The sequence below is a fragment of the Mytilus galloprovincialis genome, chromosome 8 (genome assembly GCF_965363235.1).
Source record: "Mytilus galloprovincialis chromosome 8, xbMytGall1.hap1.1, whole genome shotgun sequence".
NCBI classification, from domain to species: domain Eukaryota; kingdom Metazoa; phylum Mollusca; class Bivalvia; order Mytilida; family Mytilidae; genus Mytilus; species Mytilus galloprovincialis.
The window spans coordinates 326,104-343,801 of NC_134845.1; the positions used below are offsets into that span (position 1 = coordinate 326,104).

Here is a 17,698-nt window from a genome sequence, read left to right on the forward strand (position 1 = left end):
AATCGTGTGGCAAGGCATTATGTTTGTTTTCCTTGATTCCAAATCATATAGACGCTTCAATGCAAAAATTCTTTGATTTAAAACGCTTGTTGACTATGTACAGCATCGGAAAGGTATAACAAAAAACCAAGGCACGTTTACTACAGCATCGGAAAGATATTGCAAAAAACCAACATAGCAACAAAAACAAACAATTTATTTTTTTGGCCTAAATTTAATCCAATTTGATGTCATTCTCTTGCTCTGTTTTGTCATGGACACTGAAATGATATATTATATACTATAGCACTAAACATTCATCTTCTGACTGCTGAACTATTAATGGACAAAAAGACTAGGCTCATGACTTGCCAATTAAATGATATAAACTTTAGATACCCTTTGTCTAGTTGTAATCCAGTAAAACATGCATGTTTTTATTTCCAATCTTTGGGGGCCAGATAACATATTAATGTTTATTACCCTAAAATCTTAACTTTATCTTATAAATGTGATTTATGGTTCATTAAATATTATTAAAAACAAACAGTCCAAGTTTATTGGGTTTTTTAAAAGTTTGAAAAGCTTCCTATAAGCCTTAGTACAAACAATGTTGTTATTTAATATTAGGAACAACCTTTAACTTACAACAGTGAGAAATACATAACATCAATAGAATATCACTTCAAACAAAGAGACTATTAATCCATAGAAAGTGATTGTGGTTATACAGTGTATAAATCTGATATAGGCCAACTTTAAATCAAGCGTTGTTTTATACACAAATAATCACTGTTCTTTAGTTACTGCATATATGACACTAAGGTACTCTGTTCAACTTCATGAAAAATCACTCAAATTATTCTTACTAGATAGTCCATGGTCACCCATTCATAGGAAAATATAACTTTCTTCATTGAAGGACAGTTAAAGTAAACTCCTAATTAACCTTATATAACCATTGAAGATATAAAATTGAGAATGGAAATGGGGAATGTGTCAAAGAGACAACAACCTGACCATAGAAAAGACAACAGCAGAAGGTCACCAACAGGTCTTCAAGTGTAGCGAGAAATTCTCGCACACAGAGGGGTCCTTCAGCAGGCCCCTAAACAAATATATAAATACTAGTTCAGTGATAGTGAATGCCATACTAAACTCTAAATTGTACACAAGAAACTAAAATTAAAAATAATACAAGACTAACAAAGGCCAGAGACTCCTGACTTGGGACAGGAAAATATAACTTTCTTCATTGAAGAACAGTTTAAGTAAACTCCCAATAAACCTTATATAACCATTGAAGAAAGACTTCTACAGGAAAATGTCACTGAAATAATATTTCCTTAATGGAAGATAGGTAAAGTTAACAAAGTACAAGTAACCATATACCACCATTGATTGATTGATTGTTGGTTACTTAATGTCCACTGCATATATACCATCCTTGACTGATTACAGTACATACACCACCATTGAAGATATCCCTGGTACTACTTTCATAGTATTCTAATATCATCCATTTAATCTTTCAACTTTTTATAATCATCTGTAGTTATTTCAAAAGTCACTTTTCTCTATGGAGGGGACATAAACATATGGTATTAACTTACCTTCGCTGTCTTTAAATTTCTTCACTGCCACCATTTCACCAGACTCCTGGAAAGAAACATAATATGATCACACAAGTACTTAATATAAAAGACTGCCACATCATAACAAAATGTCACCACCACCATACAATATTATAAGAATTAACTTAGTCAATGATCTTTTATTTGTATTTGATTGAATGGTACTGACCACCACACTGACCACATACTGTATAAAGGAGGAATACAATTCATGAATTGTTGGTACAAAATATAGTAAATGGCCAATAAGTACCATGAAAATTATCAAATTAAAATGACAGTATAAAATAATCAACAACACAGGAGGGTCAACAAAAACCTAGCAATTATGAGAGCTTTCTGTCAAATGGTCGAATTGTGTTCTGAAGGTGTCAATGTTATAATAATCAAACAAAATTCTGAGAGGCTCAGAAGACTATTTCATTCAAATAATCAAAGATTTTCTGTCCAATAGATAAAAGTCTCCCAAATAAATTGCATTCCTGCATCAAAAGATTCAAAACAATTTGGACCAATCATCTGCTGACATTTTGTGAACCAATATATGGGTATATATAGACTCTCAAAGACTCCTCCTCCTAAGAGAGTTATTCAATTGTACTGTTCTGCTTTTCATTTATCTTGGCAAAAAAGAAGTAGTCCACATAAATCAGTCTTAAAAGCCGGAAAAATCCTTTTGCAAATTTACCTTCTGTACCAGCTCACATGAATGTAAGTCTGTCGAAAAGTAAATATCTTATATCCATTACTTCACGTTTGCCTAAGTGAAATCTTTACCATAGCATATTTTATTCAGATTAAAAGAACATTTGATTGACCATGAAGATTAGAAATGATCTGGAGTTCACAATCACTTCTAATAAATATTGTTAAATGGTTTTAAACTTTCGTCTCCTGCAAAGAACTATCTGATAACCTGTCATATATCACTTTAAACAGAAAGATTTAAACTATTGCATGAAATACTAACTTCAATTTACTTTTAAAGAGTTGTTATGTTTTCTTTCTCTTTTTTTTCATTTCATCAAAAATTGATCTATCACCTAAATCTAATTATGTATCTTCCTCCCATTCAATAACAACTTATTTACTATTCCCGAACAATAAATAATTTTATTCCTGAACAATAAATAATCGGTAGTAAAGATGATATGAGTTATAGATATCATCATAAATGACCATGATGACAATAAATAGGGAAACACCCATTGAGACTTGTGATCATTTTCACATCAAGTTGGTACTTGTAAATATATCAATTCTATTCTTTACTGTCATTTCTAATATTTGGCCTAAAATATTTACAAAGTGTATACTTTAATGTTTCAAATAAACATTTATTATTATTGCTATTTATGAAATATTCCTTTGATCTTACTGACTGATAATTTCCTTTCTCAGCAAAGTAGAGTAAAGTGAAAGATTACCACTAGAAACTAAGGGCAAAAGTGCCCATTGTGAATGAAATTAACAATGTCGTCATAGGTAAAATAGCGATAAACAGATTATCATTGGCCATCTCAACTTGATTGCTTTTCACACTTTCGCTGTACCGTCTCAAGCTAGAAAATTAATCTTGTTGCAATGATCAACAATAATCTATAATTCTAGGGTCCAAGATGTATAAAATTATGATTCTATCAACCTTTCACTCACAAGGGTCTACAGGGTCCTAATGAGATAGGGTCCAAAATGTAAAACCCTAATGTTTGTATCAAACATTTACTTTACAAGGGTCCACTTGGTCATATTGAGAAGGGTCCAAGATGTATACCCTAATGTTTCTATCAACCTTTCACTTTACAAGGATCCAAGAGGTCCTAATGAGACAGGGTCCAAGATGTATACCCTAATGTTTCTATCAACCTTACACTTTACAAGGATCCAAGAGGTCCTAATGAGACAGGGTCCAAGATGTATAACCTAATGTTTCTATCAACCTTACACTTTACAAGGATCCAAGAGGTCCTAATGAGACAGGGTCCAAGATGTATAACCTAATGTTTCTATCAACCTTTCACTTTACAAGGGTCCAAGAGGTCCTAATGAGACAGGGTCCAAGATGTATACAATTATGATTCTATCAAACATTTACTTTACAAGGGTCCACAGGGTCCTAATGAGACAGGGTCCAAGATGTATACCCTAATGTTTCTATCAACCTTTCACTTTACAAGGGTCCAAGAGGTCCTAATGAGACAGGATCCAAGATGTATAGTCGGGTTGTTGTCTCTTTGGCAGATTCCCCATTTCCATTCTCAATTTTAATTATGATTCTATCAAACATTTACTTTACAAGGGTCCACAGGGTCCTAATGAGACAGGGTCCAAGATGTATACCCTAATGTTTCTATCAACCTTTCATTTTACAAGGGTCCAAGATGTATACAATTATGATTCTATCAAACATGTGATTATGGACTTTCCGAAATTGATTTTCCTCTAAGTTCAGTATTTTTATGATTTTACTTTTTACTTTACAAGGGTCCAAGAGGTCCTAATGAGACACAGTCCAAGATGTATACCCTTATGTATCTATCAACCTTTCACTTTACAAGGGTCCAAGATGCATACAATTATGATTCTATCAAACAGTTACTTTACAAGGGTCCAAGAGGTCCTAATGAGACAGGGTCCAAGATGTATACAATTATGATTCTATCAAACATTTACTTTACAAGGGTCCACAGGGTCCTAATGAGACAGGGTCCAAGATGTATACCCTAATGTTTCTATCAACCTTTCACTTTACAAGGATCCAAAAGGTCCTTAGGGGACAGGTGACCAGATGTATTAACCATTTTGAGTATAACAAATATTTACTAAACGGGGGCCCAAAAGTTCCTATAGAAAACGTCCTTGATGTATACCATTGTGTAATACAGTCCAACTGTTTCTATTGAAGATAAGTAATATGACACTTGTTTAAATGATCAATATTTAACATGCTTAGTGGGATCATATGTTCACACAAAATTACATTTCTAATCAATTTACCTCTACGCTTAGTGAATAGAAGCAAGTACAAACAGATGTTATCACAAAATTCATGGATTTTACAAAAAAGGAATTTAAAAACCTGTCATTAGTTTCACAACGTATACATGAAGTGGTATAACATCCATACCAATCAGGCCTCTACATTAACATTTTTTCTAACTTGTCCCTTCGGACAAGTGGCAAGAAAATCAGCTTGTCCGAACTCTTAACTCACTTGTCCGAATTCATAATTGAAAATCTAACATATTGATGATTTATGCAATAATAACACTTGGGCTTTGATTGTACCTAATAAAAGGAGCATTTTGTAATGTTATATGAATACCGCATCAAAATACATTGCATTATTTCAGAATGAAAGTTTTTTTGCAAGACTGTTCTCTGACTCAATGTCACTATCATTTGTCAATCATTAAATCATCATTTCTTCCCAAACCACTATGTTCCCCTATGGACCTATTCATTCTTTAGTAGTGGTATGGGTTAAACCAAGGACGTAAATACACCTGGCCACCTTGAACATGTATATGAGTAAACCTTTTTAATTTATTGATGATGTCAAAACAAGCTTTTACAATTTATTTTGATTTGTATATACATTGATATATATGATCATGAAGTACATACACATTTCACTTAAAAATCTGCCTTTTTAGATTTTTTTTTTTTTTTTTTCATCTGAACTATTTTTATCATAGATCTTATCAAATAAAACCTTTTTTAATGTATTGTTATGCATAAAAGCAAAATCAAATGAAACATACTTTAATTTAATATTTTAAAGTTTAGGTAAAACTCCATATGGAGGTGCTCCTAATTCAAGGAAGCTTATACTAAGAAGATACATTAACATTGGTTTCTTTCCCCTTACTTATATCCCCCTGGTCAATGGCTGCCAGCATGTTCAATAGTCCAAATCAGAGACATATTATACAAGTTTTATATGTCTCTGGTTCAATCAATGAATAATTATTTCATTAAGTATGATCAATAAAACAATCATTCATATTTTTGGGACTGTATCAGTCTTGAATTTGATCTATTTTTATCTGACCTTGATTTTTCACTTGTCCCATCGGACAAGTAGTATGGTGAATCTACTTGCCCGACACCTGTGTCCACTTGTCCCGGACAATCGGACAAGCGTTAATGTCGAGCCCTGCCAATGCCTTATTTAAATACCAATTACGTTTACATTTCAACCCAAACAACTTCAATTGTTACTTCCTTTTGAACAACAAGTGTTGTGGAGTTATCACCATACACTTAGGTGTTCTTTCTGGAACTTTTATTTACCAGAACAATTTCCATACCATTATTTATGACAAATGACAAGTGGATTTTACTGATACATCATGTTTGTTCTATCATTTTTATATTCTTAGATAAATTAAAGAAATATGTTTTCACCAACAAGCCAACAATGAAGAAAAAACATCTTAAAAGTTTGTTTTTTTTAAATGGAAAATGTGTTCATTGGTCACAAATTATGCCCCCCTTGCATATAATGTTAATTTACAGGTCTTAAGGATGTATGGATATCCCTATGGGACTGGGCAATACTCATAAAACCCTACATACCATTTCCATCAGCATTTTATCCTGTATCAAGCCTACATAACGTCCTCATCATCAAGTCATCAAATGATGAAGGAAAGGAAAGATACAATAAGAAAGGACAAGAGTGCACACACTGAAATGTCTCGCCTTCTTTACTAATCATTGATATTATGTTGATAGTCCTAAGTATAAAGCTTTATTACAACTGTCACATAAACTTAACATTAACCAAGATAGCTAAACAAAGACCAATGAACCATAACTAGAGGCTCTAAAGAGCCTGTGTCGCTCACCTTGGTCTTGTGCATATTAAACAATGGACACGGATAAATTCATGACATAATTGTGTTTTGGTGATAGTGATGTGTTAGTAGATCTTACTTTACTAAGCATTCTTGTTGCTACAATTATCTCTATCTATAATGAACTTGGCCCAGTAATTACAGTGGAAAATATTTTCTAAAAATTTACAAAAATTTATGAAAAATGTTAAAAATTAACTATAAAGGGCAATAACTCCTTAAGGGGTCAATTGACTATTTTGGTCATGTAAACTTATTTGTAGATCTTATTTTGCTGAACGTTATTGCTGTATACAGTTTATCTCTATCTATAATAATATTCAAGATAATAACAAAAAACGGCAAAATTTCCTCAAAATTACCAATTCAGGGGCAGCAACCCAACAACCGATTGACCGATTCATCTGAAAATTTCAGGGCAGATAGATCTTGACCTGATAAACATTTTTATCCATGTCAGATTTCCTCAAAATGCTTTGGTTTTTGAGTTATAAGCCAAAAACTGCATTTTACCCCTTTGTTCTATTTTTAGCCGTGGCGGCCATCTTGGTTGGTTGACCAGGTCATGCCTAACATTTTTTAAACTAGATACCCCAAAGATGATTGTGGCCAAGTTTGGATTAATTTAGCCCAGTAGTTTCAGAGGAGAAGATTTTTGTAAAAGATTACTTTAATTAACGAAAAATGGTTAAAAATTGACTATAAAGGGCAATAACTCCTAAACAGGTCAACTGACCATTTTGGTCATGTTGACTTATTTGTAGATCTTACTTTGCTCAACATTATTGCTGTTTACAGTTTATCTCTATCTATAATAATATTCAAGATAATAACCAAAAACAGCAAAATTTCCTCAAAATTACCAATTCAGGGGCAGCAACCCAACAACCGATTGACCGATTCATCTGAAAATTTCAGGGCAGATAGATCTTGACCTGATAAACATTTTTACCCCATGTCAGATTTGCTCTAAATGCTTTGGTTTTTGAGTTATAAGCCAAAAACTGCATTTTACCCCTATGTTCTATTTTTAGCCGTGGCGGCCATCTTGGTTGGTTGACCGGGTCACGCCACACATTTTTAAAACTAGATACCCCAATGATGATTGTGGCCAAGTTTGGTTTGATTTGGCCCTGTAGTTTCAGAGGAGAAGATTTTTGTAAAAGTTAACGACGACGGACGACGACGACGACGACGGACGACGGACGACGGACGCCGGACGCCAAGTGATGAGAAAAGCTCACTTGGCCCTTCGGGCCAGGTGAGCTAAAAATGAGGTCAAGGTCAGATGAACCATGCAAGGCAGATATGTACAGCTAACAAAGCTTCCATACAACAAATATAGTTGACCAACTACTCATAGTTTAAGAAAAATAGACCAAAACACAAAAACTTAACACTGTGCAATGAACTGTGCAATGAGGTCATGGTCAAATAAAACCTGCGGGACTGACATATAGATCATAATATATTTCCATACACCAAATATAGTTGACCTTTGGCATATAATATTAGATAAAAAGACCAAAACTTAAAAACTTAACTATGACCACTGAACCATGAAAATGAGGTCAAGGTCAGATGACATCTGCCCGCTAGACATGTACACCTTACAATCATTCCATACAACAAATATAGTAGACCTATTGCATAAAGTATGAGAAAAACAGACCAAAACACAAAAACTTAACTATAACCACTGAACCATGAAAATGAGGTCAAGGTCAGAAGACACCTGCCAGTTGGACATGTACACCTTCCAGTCCTTCCATACACCAAATATACTAGCCCTATTGCTTATAGTATCTGAGATATGGACTTGACCACCAAAACTTAACCTTGTTCACTGATCCATGAAATGAGGTTGAGGTCAAGTGAAAATTCTGACGGGCAAGAGGACCTTGCAAGGTACGCACATACCAAATATAGTTATCCTATTACTTATAATAAGAGAATTCAACATTACAAAAATTCTGAACTTTTTTTTCAAGTGGTCAATGAACCATGAAAACGAGGTCAAGGACATTGGACATGTGACTGACGGAAACTTCGTAACATGAGGCATCTATATACAAAGTATGAAGCATCCAGGTCTTTCACCTTTTAAAAAATAAACCTTTTAAGAAGTTAGCTAACACCGCCGCCGTAGCCGGAACACTATCCCTGTCGAGCTTTCTGCAACAAAAGTTGCAGGCTCGACAAAAACCAAATGTTGGTATGACATGTATGAGGCAAATCATGTGAAATTCTAATGATCTAATATATCTCACTGTTGGGTTTAGAAAAAAATAATTTCTGCTTGATAAATATCTATGGAATTTTATATAAATGTGAATTATTTTGACCCAAGTCTATTGTCAGGGGTCTTTATGAAATAAGCAATAAACCATAGTTGTATGACAGTATCATGTATTTGTTTATAATATATAATATTTTTATTACATATTCTTACAAAACATGTAACATGCACTTCCTTTAATAACTTGTGAAGGGGTTAAGTGTATATAAATCAAGACATATAGATATATAATCTTACCTTGTGACGACATTTCAGTACCACTCCGTAGGCTCCTACAACAATAAGTTAACCAATATATTACCAATTCAGAGGAAACCATAAAAATACAATTTCCATAATAACAAAAAAAGTAAGAGTGCACATGCTGAAATATATAGACTAGGTTACTTTACTGATTATGATTTAATTTTACTATGACTTTTTTTCAAATCAAAGTCTTACAACAGGAATAACTTTATATTATAAGCTATCCATGAAATAAGGTCAAGGTTGTATTTATTCTGTGAGACAGACAATTACACATTATAATCATTCTTATCAAATATAGTTGACCTATTACTTATAGCATCTGAGAAACAGATTTAATCGCAAAACTTTACATTGACCAATGAACGGTGAAAATAAGGACAACTCTGTCAGATGGACGTTTAAGAATTACATTCATTTTATTCATCAAAGACATAGTATTACTTATAGTATCTGAAAAACTGACCTAATCACAAAAACTTAACATGATCAACTTAACTATGAGGTCAAGACTGTCTTCATCTCTAAATCTTTCAATCTTTCAAATTACATACCTTCGCCTACGACTCCTAATATTTCGTACTTGTTCATCACATATCATGTATTATAGTCTAGCCACACTGCGTGTAACATTCCGACATTCTGTAAAAGTATAAAAAAAAAAAAGCACATTATAAACCCTGGTATTAAAGATACAGGTTCAATCAATAGTTCTTTAGCCAAATACAGTTCCAGTTTGTTCCTAGTGCATTTTAATTGAGTTTTACATATTGCCAGATAGCAGTCTATGTTATATGTAACTATTTATAACCACTACCATTTTCCACACCAACCATTTAAAGCAAGCTTAAAATTGTTTTCTCTCTTTTGCCTGGCAATACACTTTTCCTAAAAGACTGAAAATCAGAACAGAATATTATTTAACTTTATCTCATATAATTTTCCCTTTAATAGAGAGGGGTCCTGATCCAAAATCCAGACGTAAAAACATGAAATCCTGAGGTCTCGAATTTTAAGAAATTTAAATCCTGCCAACCCCGAAATCGAAAAAAAAGAATTCCCGCATCCTAAAAGGATCAATCCCGACATCCCGAGCTTAAAAACATCCGATCCAGGAGTCCTGAAAAGGTCATTCCTTCCTCTTTATTGAAGTGATAAATTAACAGAACTTCAAATTATTTGTTTCAAAGGTTAAATTGTGCCATAAAGATGTTTACTAGTTTGACGTTACATTTCAACATATAAAGATTGGATTGTTTCTGTCTCAAACCTTACAAAAATATTGAAGATGGAAAATAGTGCAGAAAATGCCCTATTGGCAACAACACAAGGCTTCTATATGATGAATCAATTGCTTTATCATTGCATTTGAGTTGGGATAAATAAAGAACTAGGTATCATCCAGGCTGTTTCTTCAAAAGATGACCTATTGTTCTAAAGGGAAATAACTGCTTGTAGGTATATTACAGTCAAATAATAACCTTAAAATCTGAAGGTGAGGACAATTCTTTTTAAAAGTCAGTGAGTTGTTCAGAAAGATACACATGAATTTACAGGTCTTCAGGATGTATGGATATCCCTATGGGGCCAAAAATCTTGTTGAGGGCTCTAATGAACTGATCCACAGAACTGATAGGCTTACTAAGGGTATGAGGGACTTAAAAAGATAATATGCTGAAGTCCTGAGGAGTTTGTCCAAATGGTAAAAAAATTGCTTGTTGAAGACATTCACCTCAATGAGCATATTACAAATTAAAATGAGCGAGGTCAATACAAATGTCTGAAAGAGCAACTGTATATCTGACCCCAATCAAACCTTTACAATAAAAGTTATATGTATGACTGTAAATACATCTTTCTTAAATTCAATTAAAGTTAAAGTATTAATGTAGAATCTCCAGCACGTCTAACATAAAGAACTACAACTGAGCGTTCAATCAAATATTCTATTCAGGGAATGAAACGCTTCAATTGAAAAACTTGTATGTCTTATTACAGTTGAAAGACCTTTCTACTTCAGAATTAATCACAGTTAGAATCAATTGTGAATCTACATGCACTGTGTCGAAGTATCAAAAGACTGAAATCATTAATAATTTAATAAGTTTTTATGAACAACCAATCTAAATAGTTGTCAGGGTATTATCTGTAAGAAACAGAGTCTCCCGGTTTGCACTGATAAATAGCCAATCCATTGATTACCTCAGTTAATTAATAATTTCCTATTATCAACAATTGAATTGTTCTCGCAAATGCAACCATAAAATATTGTAAATAAATAATAGTATTTGAATAAGTTTTACTTGGACATTGTTGGAGTTGGCATGGGACAAATCAAATAGACAAAAAATAATAAACTCTAGCTATATAAATAGTCAGCTTTTAACCAACATATTTCAATAGATTGCTGAATTCATACTCAACTTAAATAACAAGTTCTCCCAGAAAACAAAACATCATAAATCATGTATAAAACATTAAAAAAAATAAAAGGAAAAATGAATAGAGTTCTTTTATGATACAATATGATGGTGAGTTCCTTTATGGTTCCTTAATGATACAATACGATGGTGACTTCCTCAACTTAAATAACAAGTTCTCCCAGAAAACAAAACATCATAAATCATGTATAAAACATTAAAAAAAATAAAAGGAAAAATGAATAGAGTTCTTTTATGATACAATATGATGGTGAGTTCCTTTATGGTTCCTTAATGATACAATACGATGGTGACTTCCTCAACTTAAATAACAAGTTCTCCCAGAAAACAAAACATCATAAATCATGTATAAAACATTAAAAAAAATAAAAGGAAAAATGAATAAAGTTCTTTTATGATACAATATGATGGTAAGTTCCTTTATGATACAAATTGAAGTTTCAGTCAAATTCATGGTTTATTTTAAATTTCCCAATTTGATGAAAATTACGCATATTTTCCCAAAAAAAAAGGGTAGAGGTAGTTTTGAAAAAAGCCAACAATATCACTGTGGTGACTTCCTTTATGATACAATATGATGGTGACTTCCTTTATGATACAATATGATGGCAAATAAAAATTGTAATGTAGAGATTTTATACATGTTGATATCTATGTAGAAGACCCAATGTTATATATAGCCAATTTATGCTGAGGTGGCCTAATGCAATCATCAATCAATCAAGAGACGTTTAATTTTCAGAGTATAAATTGAAATATATATATACTGTGGATGCATTTATTTTCATGGGAATCAATTTTCATGGATTGCTGAAAACTTGCATATTCATGGTAATTTGATTTCATGGTATTGCCTTCATGGATTGCCAAAAACTTGCATATTTGTGGATATATGATTTATGGTTTTGCCAATCTCTGTACATTGCTGTACATGTATACAAAGATTTTTTAAAATATATATGTTGATTTGTTGAACATTTGAATTTGTGGTTCACCTGTACCCACGAAACCCCTGAAAATTGGTTTCCAGCGAATAGTATTGAATCCACAGTATTATTATACATGTAGAACAGACTACATGTCTATTGTCATAATCTGACATTCCCAATGACATAAATTACCAAAACCACTGTGTTATTAGAAAGGTTAAAGGTTTTATTTTTAAATAATTTCAAATGAAAATAGTCCACCTTAAGCTTACATGTACATATACAAATCTTATAAAGTTCTATCATTTTTGGTAAACTGAACATGTAGACTATCAAAAGTTTCAAAATGAACTTGAGACTGTTTAGTTTAATAATCTATTATATAAATCTGATACAAACATTGAGGTAAGTATTGATAATGAATACAATAGGTTCTGTTTACTGGGAGTAAACTTAACCTTTTAACCTCTATTCTTCAAGTTGTAAACCTTGTTTAAAATTAGTTCAGAGTGAAATGCACAAGTCCTAATAGATCTAGAACTGGTACAAAACAAACAAAGGTTATAAAGAAAGTTTATCTGAGATAGGCACATATATATATATTTAGTAAAACTTGGTGAGGTTCAGTCATTTCTAACTGGACTCATGTTTTGATTATGCTACACAAAAGAATAACTCTTAGTTTTCGTTCAGTGACAACAGATTTTTTTTTAATTCTTAAAATACATTTGTTTCTGAAAAAAAATTTGTTATACAACGAAAAGATAGCGACAAAAAAAATCACAAAAATAAATGAAGTATATTATGTATATGTTCCGGACCATATGAGTATTTGGACCATACGCATATGGTCATGACCATATGCATATACTCATATGGTCGGACCGTACACATATGGTCCGACCATATGAGTATAATACTCGTTTGGTTATTAACAGGCCGGACCATATAAGTATTTGGACCATATAGGTATTTTTTTTAAATTACATTATAAAAGTTTCAATAATACAAAAACTTTATCTAAAAAAAAACAATGATGGTTACATGACAATGTATTATTCTTATAATTAAGATACTACGTAAAATTTAAATATTGATGTCATAGTGAGTTTTCATCGCTAATTACAACATTCTTGCATGTGTGCTTAGGGTGACAATTACTTTCACACGGTATCATAGCTTTTTTGCATTTGCAAAGCTTGGTTGTGCATGATTTTTTTTTCATTTACACATTTTGTTTGCTAGTGAAAAGCTAGCCTTTTTGTAGCTGCATACATGCAGTAATACCGAGGTCTTGGGCAATTCCGATATGCCTACAGTGTTTTTAAGAAGCCCTAGATCTCAAACATCGTAGCATGACTGCAATACACCATACTCACAAGATAACTTAAATAAACTATATTACTTTCCAGTGACTTCTTGTTGTGTAACAGTTCATTAAGAAATTTTTTGAATTTATTTTTTTAAGTCGACATATTGCCATTCACTCCTAATAACAAATCGGTAATGACCATCGGTAATGACCATCGGTATAAAATGTGTTTATTATAGTTTTGACAAGTAAGTAAAATTATCTGTGTGAAACTTCTAATTTTTATTTAGCTAATCGTTTTATTATAATATAATAATAAAATTACCTATGATATGATAGCGTCTTTTTAATAAACGGTCATACCATATGAAGAGTTTAGAAGTATTTAAAGTTAACTGTATCAGAGTGTTAATTACCCCGACCATACGTGTACAGTCGGACCATATGAGTATATACCCATATGGTCATGACCATACGAGTATATACCCATATGGTCATGACCATACGCGTATCATACATGTGATTCTTCTGGCGAGAGATTTTACTCACGCTTTTCAGACCCTCTTCCTTCCCTCCTGTTAAAAATTGAAATCTTCCGCTTTTTGAAAATGTCAATCTCGAAAAAATTTCAGTAGACATTTCTGTTTACAAAATAGATACGGACAGAAAAAAAGTCCGAGAAACTCAAAATTGATATGGGAAAATTTGTGTCAAAAAGGTAAATAGGAAAATAGTCTCGAGTAATCAATGAAGATGTTAAGGATTAGACTGTATATACAATAAAAGATGATTGGCATTTACCTAGTAATCAACTAGCTTGTTACATATACACTCTGAATGATTAAAAGTGAAATACTGACAATGGAACAGTTGTATAAACACCGATTTTGATGCTGTTGAAAACATGGAACAGACTTACAGTTTATACTAAACCTTAAGGACAATAAAATCAACTCAAATATGATATGTATGGCTTGTTTTCTATCAAAGCCAATGGAATACCTTTACATATTTAAGTGTGTTTGTCTTATAATTTGACAAAATGCAAACTGTACAGTCTGCACAGTTAGCCACTAGTCCGATGCCCCAGACTAGTAAAATTTAATTCGGACTAGTAAGTTTTGCAAAAACTTTGTTTGGACCAATAAGAAAAATGTCTGAATATTGGTCTCCGGACTATTGGTTGAAAAAGTTTTTGGTGCAGACTGCTGTATGTTATCACCAAATACCCCAGCATCAAATTAAAGAAGACAAAGTATCTTAGCCAAATTTAAAAATGGTGCATGTCAAGTGCCAAGGGTCAAGACCATGCTTACTACACTTCATACAAAGCTGACTATGGTGGCCCTAATTACTTGACTAAAAATATGGAGACAGCTACCCACAAGAAGACCCACAACTTTATCAATTCGACACCTTCTGTTACAAACATGTTCAGTAGTGGTACTAAAGTTGACAATGTAGCTAAAGAGGAGGTATTTTTGCCATGTATGATGGCTAATCACTTTATCTTGGAACCATATGTGATGAATAAATATTTGAACCCCCCTTATCTTCTATTTTACTGAGTAAAAAATGGCTATGCAGGTGTTCAAAGGTATGGAATCATTGTTTTTTAACAAAAAAGGTAGATATATATGCAGTTTAAACACACACAAAAATCTTGTGTATGTCGATAAAAAGGTTGATAAAAAATCTCCAGTTTTGAGGCCCAAACTCCAGCTGAAAATTTGGTTTCTCCAGTTGTTGCTTGACAACTCTGTCACATGTCTGGCGTATGGTCCAAATACTCATATGGTCCGGAACATATATTTTATTGTAGAAAATGCTCAGGTTAGTGTAATGCATATTTGTTTATTGTTTCAAGCAAGTCAATATTAATAGTAACTTTTAAAATTAATCTGCCTCATTGATTTTAATTCATAAGATGATTATGACACTTGATTTTTCAAGTAAAATTGACCTTCCTGCCATTTTTATTAGTCCTTTATCATACATCTTTGACACATAATTTACAGAATAATGTAGTCGTGTAGATAAAATGTAATAAGTAAATCTATCATTTTTATTATTTCAACAACTTCAAGATACTAATTTAAGGTCAATTATATACTATCAGAGGTGTTATATTAAATAATTAAACAGACACCTTATTACACAACTCAATGAACATTTCTTGTCCTCAAAATTGCCTTAGGAAAGAGAAAGAAACAATTCATGAAGTATTCCAAATAAGTATCGGAATCCACTTTGATGTCAATACACAGCTTGTATTTTTTTTTATTAGACTCCTATATTGGAGAGTATATATAACAAAGCACTTTCAGTTGCACATAAAACTGACAAAATACTTTCCTACATTTTACCTGTAATTACATAGCATGATGTAACTGCTTATATTTGATATATTATCTTACCACATTAATTCATATATGGTAATCTGGTTATACATTATAGATCTTGATTTAAAAATGTACTTTATGTTTTAGAAAGTGTATGTATATTTAAAATTAAATACATGCAGATCATGCAGATGAACATGTAGCTGTCTAGCTGTTCAACCACTCTTTTTCAATCTTAAAGGAAAATATTAAAATGGTACATAATCTGCAAATCATAAAAACTCAATATTATAAGTTGCATAATAAGTCTTCAATTCTGAAATCTGAACATATTAAAATCAAGACTGATGACTTTAAAAAAACACAAAACTTCAAGTTATCTGGCCCATTCGCTCCTATGTTGACGTAGATAGGACTTTAATTGGGACTCCAGGATCAGGTGTTTTTAAGCTGAGTTTATTTTTTACTTTACGGCTGAAATAAAATGGCTGAGGGTCAACGCTCAAAATAGGGTCGGTCAAGTAACGATAAACAGACATATATTTATTTTTGGCCTTACACTAACTAAATTACAAGTAAACCTTTATTTAATATGAAAATCGTTATATTGTGACAGGGAGCAAACATGAACTGAACAGGAGAGATTGCAAAAAATCAACTGCCGAACTGGACCTTTATTTATTGTGTAAATAGAACACCAAGCCCCTATTTAAACCAAAAAAAAAATCTGTAGATTGATTTCCTTTTTGTTACACATGGATAACAACAAACATTGTGTGCGTCTACTTACAAATATTTTGGTTTGCTTCCTTCGTTTTTCAAAACATGTTGGAATTGCTTCACAGAATGAGAATCAATACTTTTTTTTAAACTTTCACACTCGCAATATCTAGGTTAGATATAAATTCAAGCTATAACATGAATTAAACATTCGACAATTAATCTTTAAATGCTACAGTAGCTGATGAAGACCCTTATCCTTTTAAATAATGTACAACTTTTGCATACAACAATAAATTTACTTTTTACGAACTTTCTTGTCACCTGTCCGCCATTTATATTTTCCTTGCCAACATACCCACAATGCAATGTGGTTTACACTTTGACCTTATTTCAGATAAGGTCATATATAATAAGCTACGGCTATTGCTACGTATATACTTGATAATTGATGAATGATGGGAATTCGTTTCATAGTTGTAGGTTCTGCTAGTTGTTTTCTGTAGTTTTTTTCAGATTTAATTCATTTTCATTTCAGAAGTCACCAATCTGTAAGAATCCATGACAAATCCTTACCTTACCTCTGTATCTTTAACCCCCTTTGTAGAGGAACCATACGCTAGTATGTATAACTTGTGGTCTTTCTTATATACAGTGATGCCTCCACCAAATATGTTGCAGTGCTGAGACTATTTACACAGTGAAGTCCTACCCACACACAATTATATTAAAAATCCGTTATCACAATATATTTACAATGTTCCTGTGTTGATTAAAAGTCAAGTCACGTACTTTAAAATTCCTCTCTTTCTTTATATATACACAGGTATCACATTTGTACCCCTAACTAACAAATCGCCCCTCACCTAATCGCCCCATTTTTTCACCAACTCGCACCCACTTCCTAAACCGTCCCCCCTCCCCCCCCCCCCCC

The 17,698-nt window shown here is 32.5% G+C and overlaps 1 protein-coding gene across 7 annotated transcripts in view; it reads right to left on the reverse strand.

Annotated features, from left to right (window-relative positions):
* Positions 1–17,167, reverse strand: part of LOC143084803 (uncharacterized) — a 47,316-nt gene extending 30,149 nt beyond the window's left edge. For 5 of the 7 annotated variants that reach the window (XM_076260854.1, XM_076260853.1, XM_076260852.1 and 2 more), the window contains exons 1-4: positions 17,067–17,167; positions 9,575–9,662; positions 9,012–9,046; positions 1,593–1,638 (exon numbers count right to left, since the gene is read on the reverse strand). In XM_076260854.1, coding sequence (XP_076116969.1) covers positions 1,593–1,638; positions 9,012–9,046; positions 9,575–9,611 — 118 coding nt within the window. In that variant the 5' untranslated portion in view covers positions 9,612–9,662; positions 17,067–17,167. Of the gene's footprint in view, positions 1–1,592; positions 1,639–9,011; positions 9,047–9,574; positions 9,663–16,834; positions 17,022–17,066 lie in introns of those variants that run through there. The other 2 variants (XM_076260849.1, XM_076260850.1) reach the window with 2 other exon arrangements.
* Between the last annotated feature and the right edge of the window lie 531 nt (positions 17,168–17,698).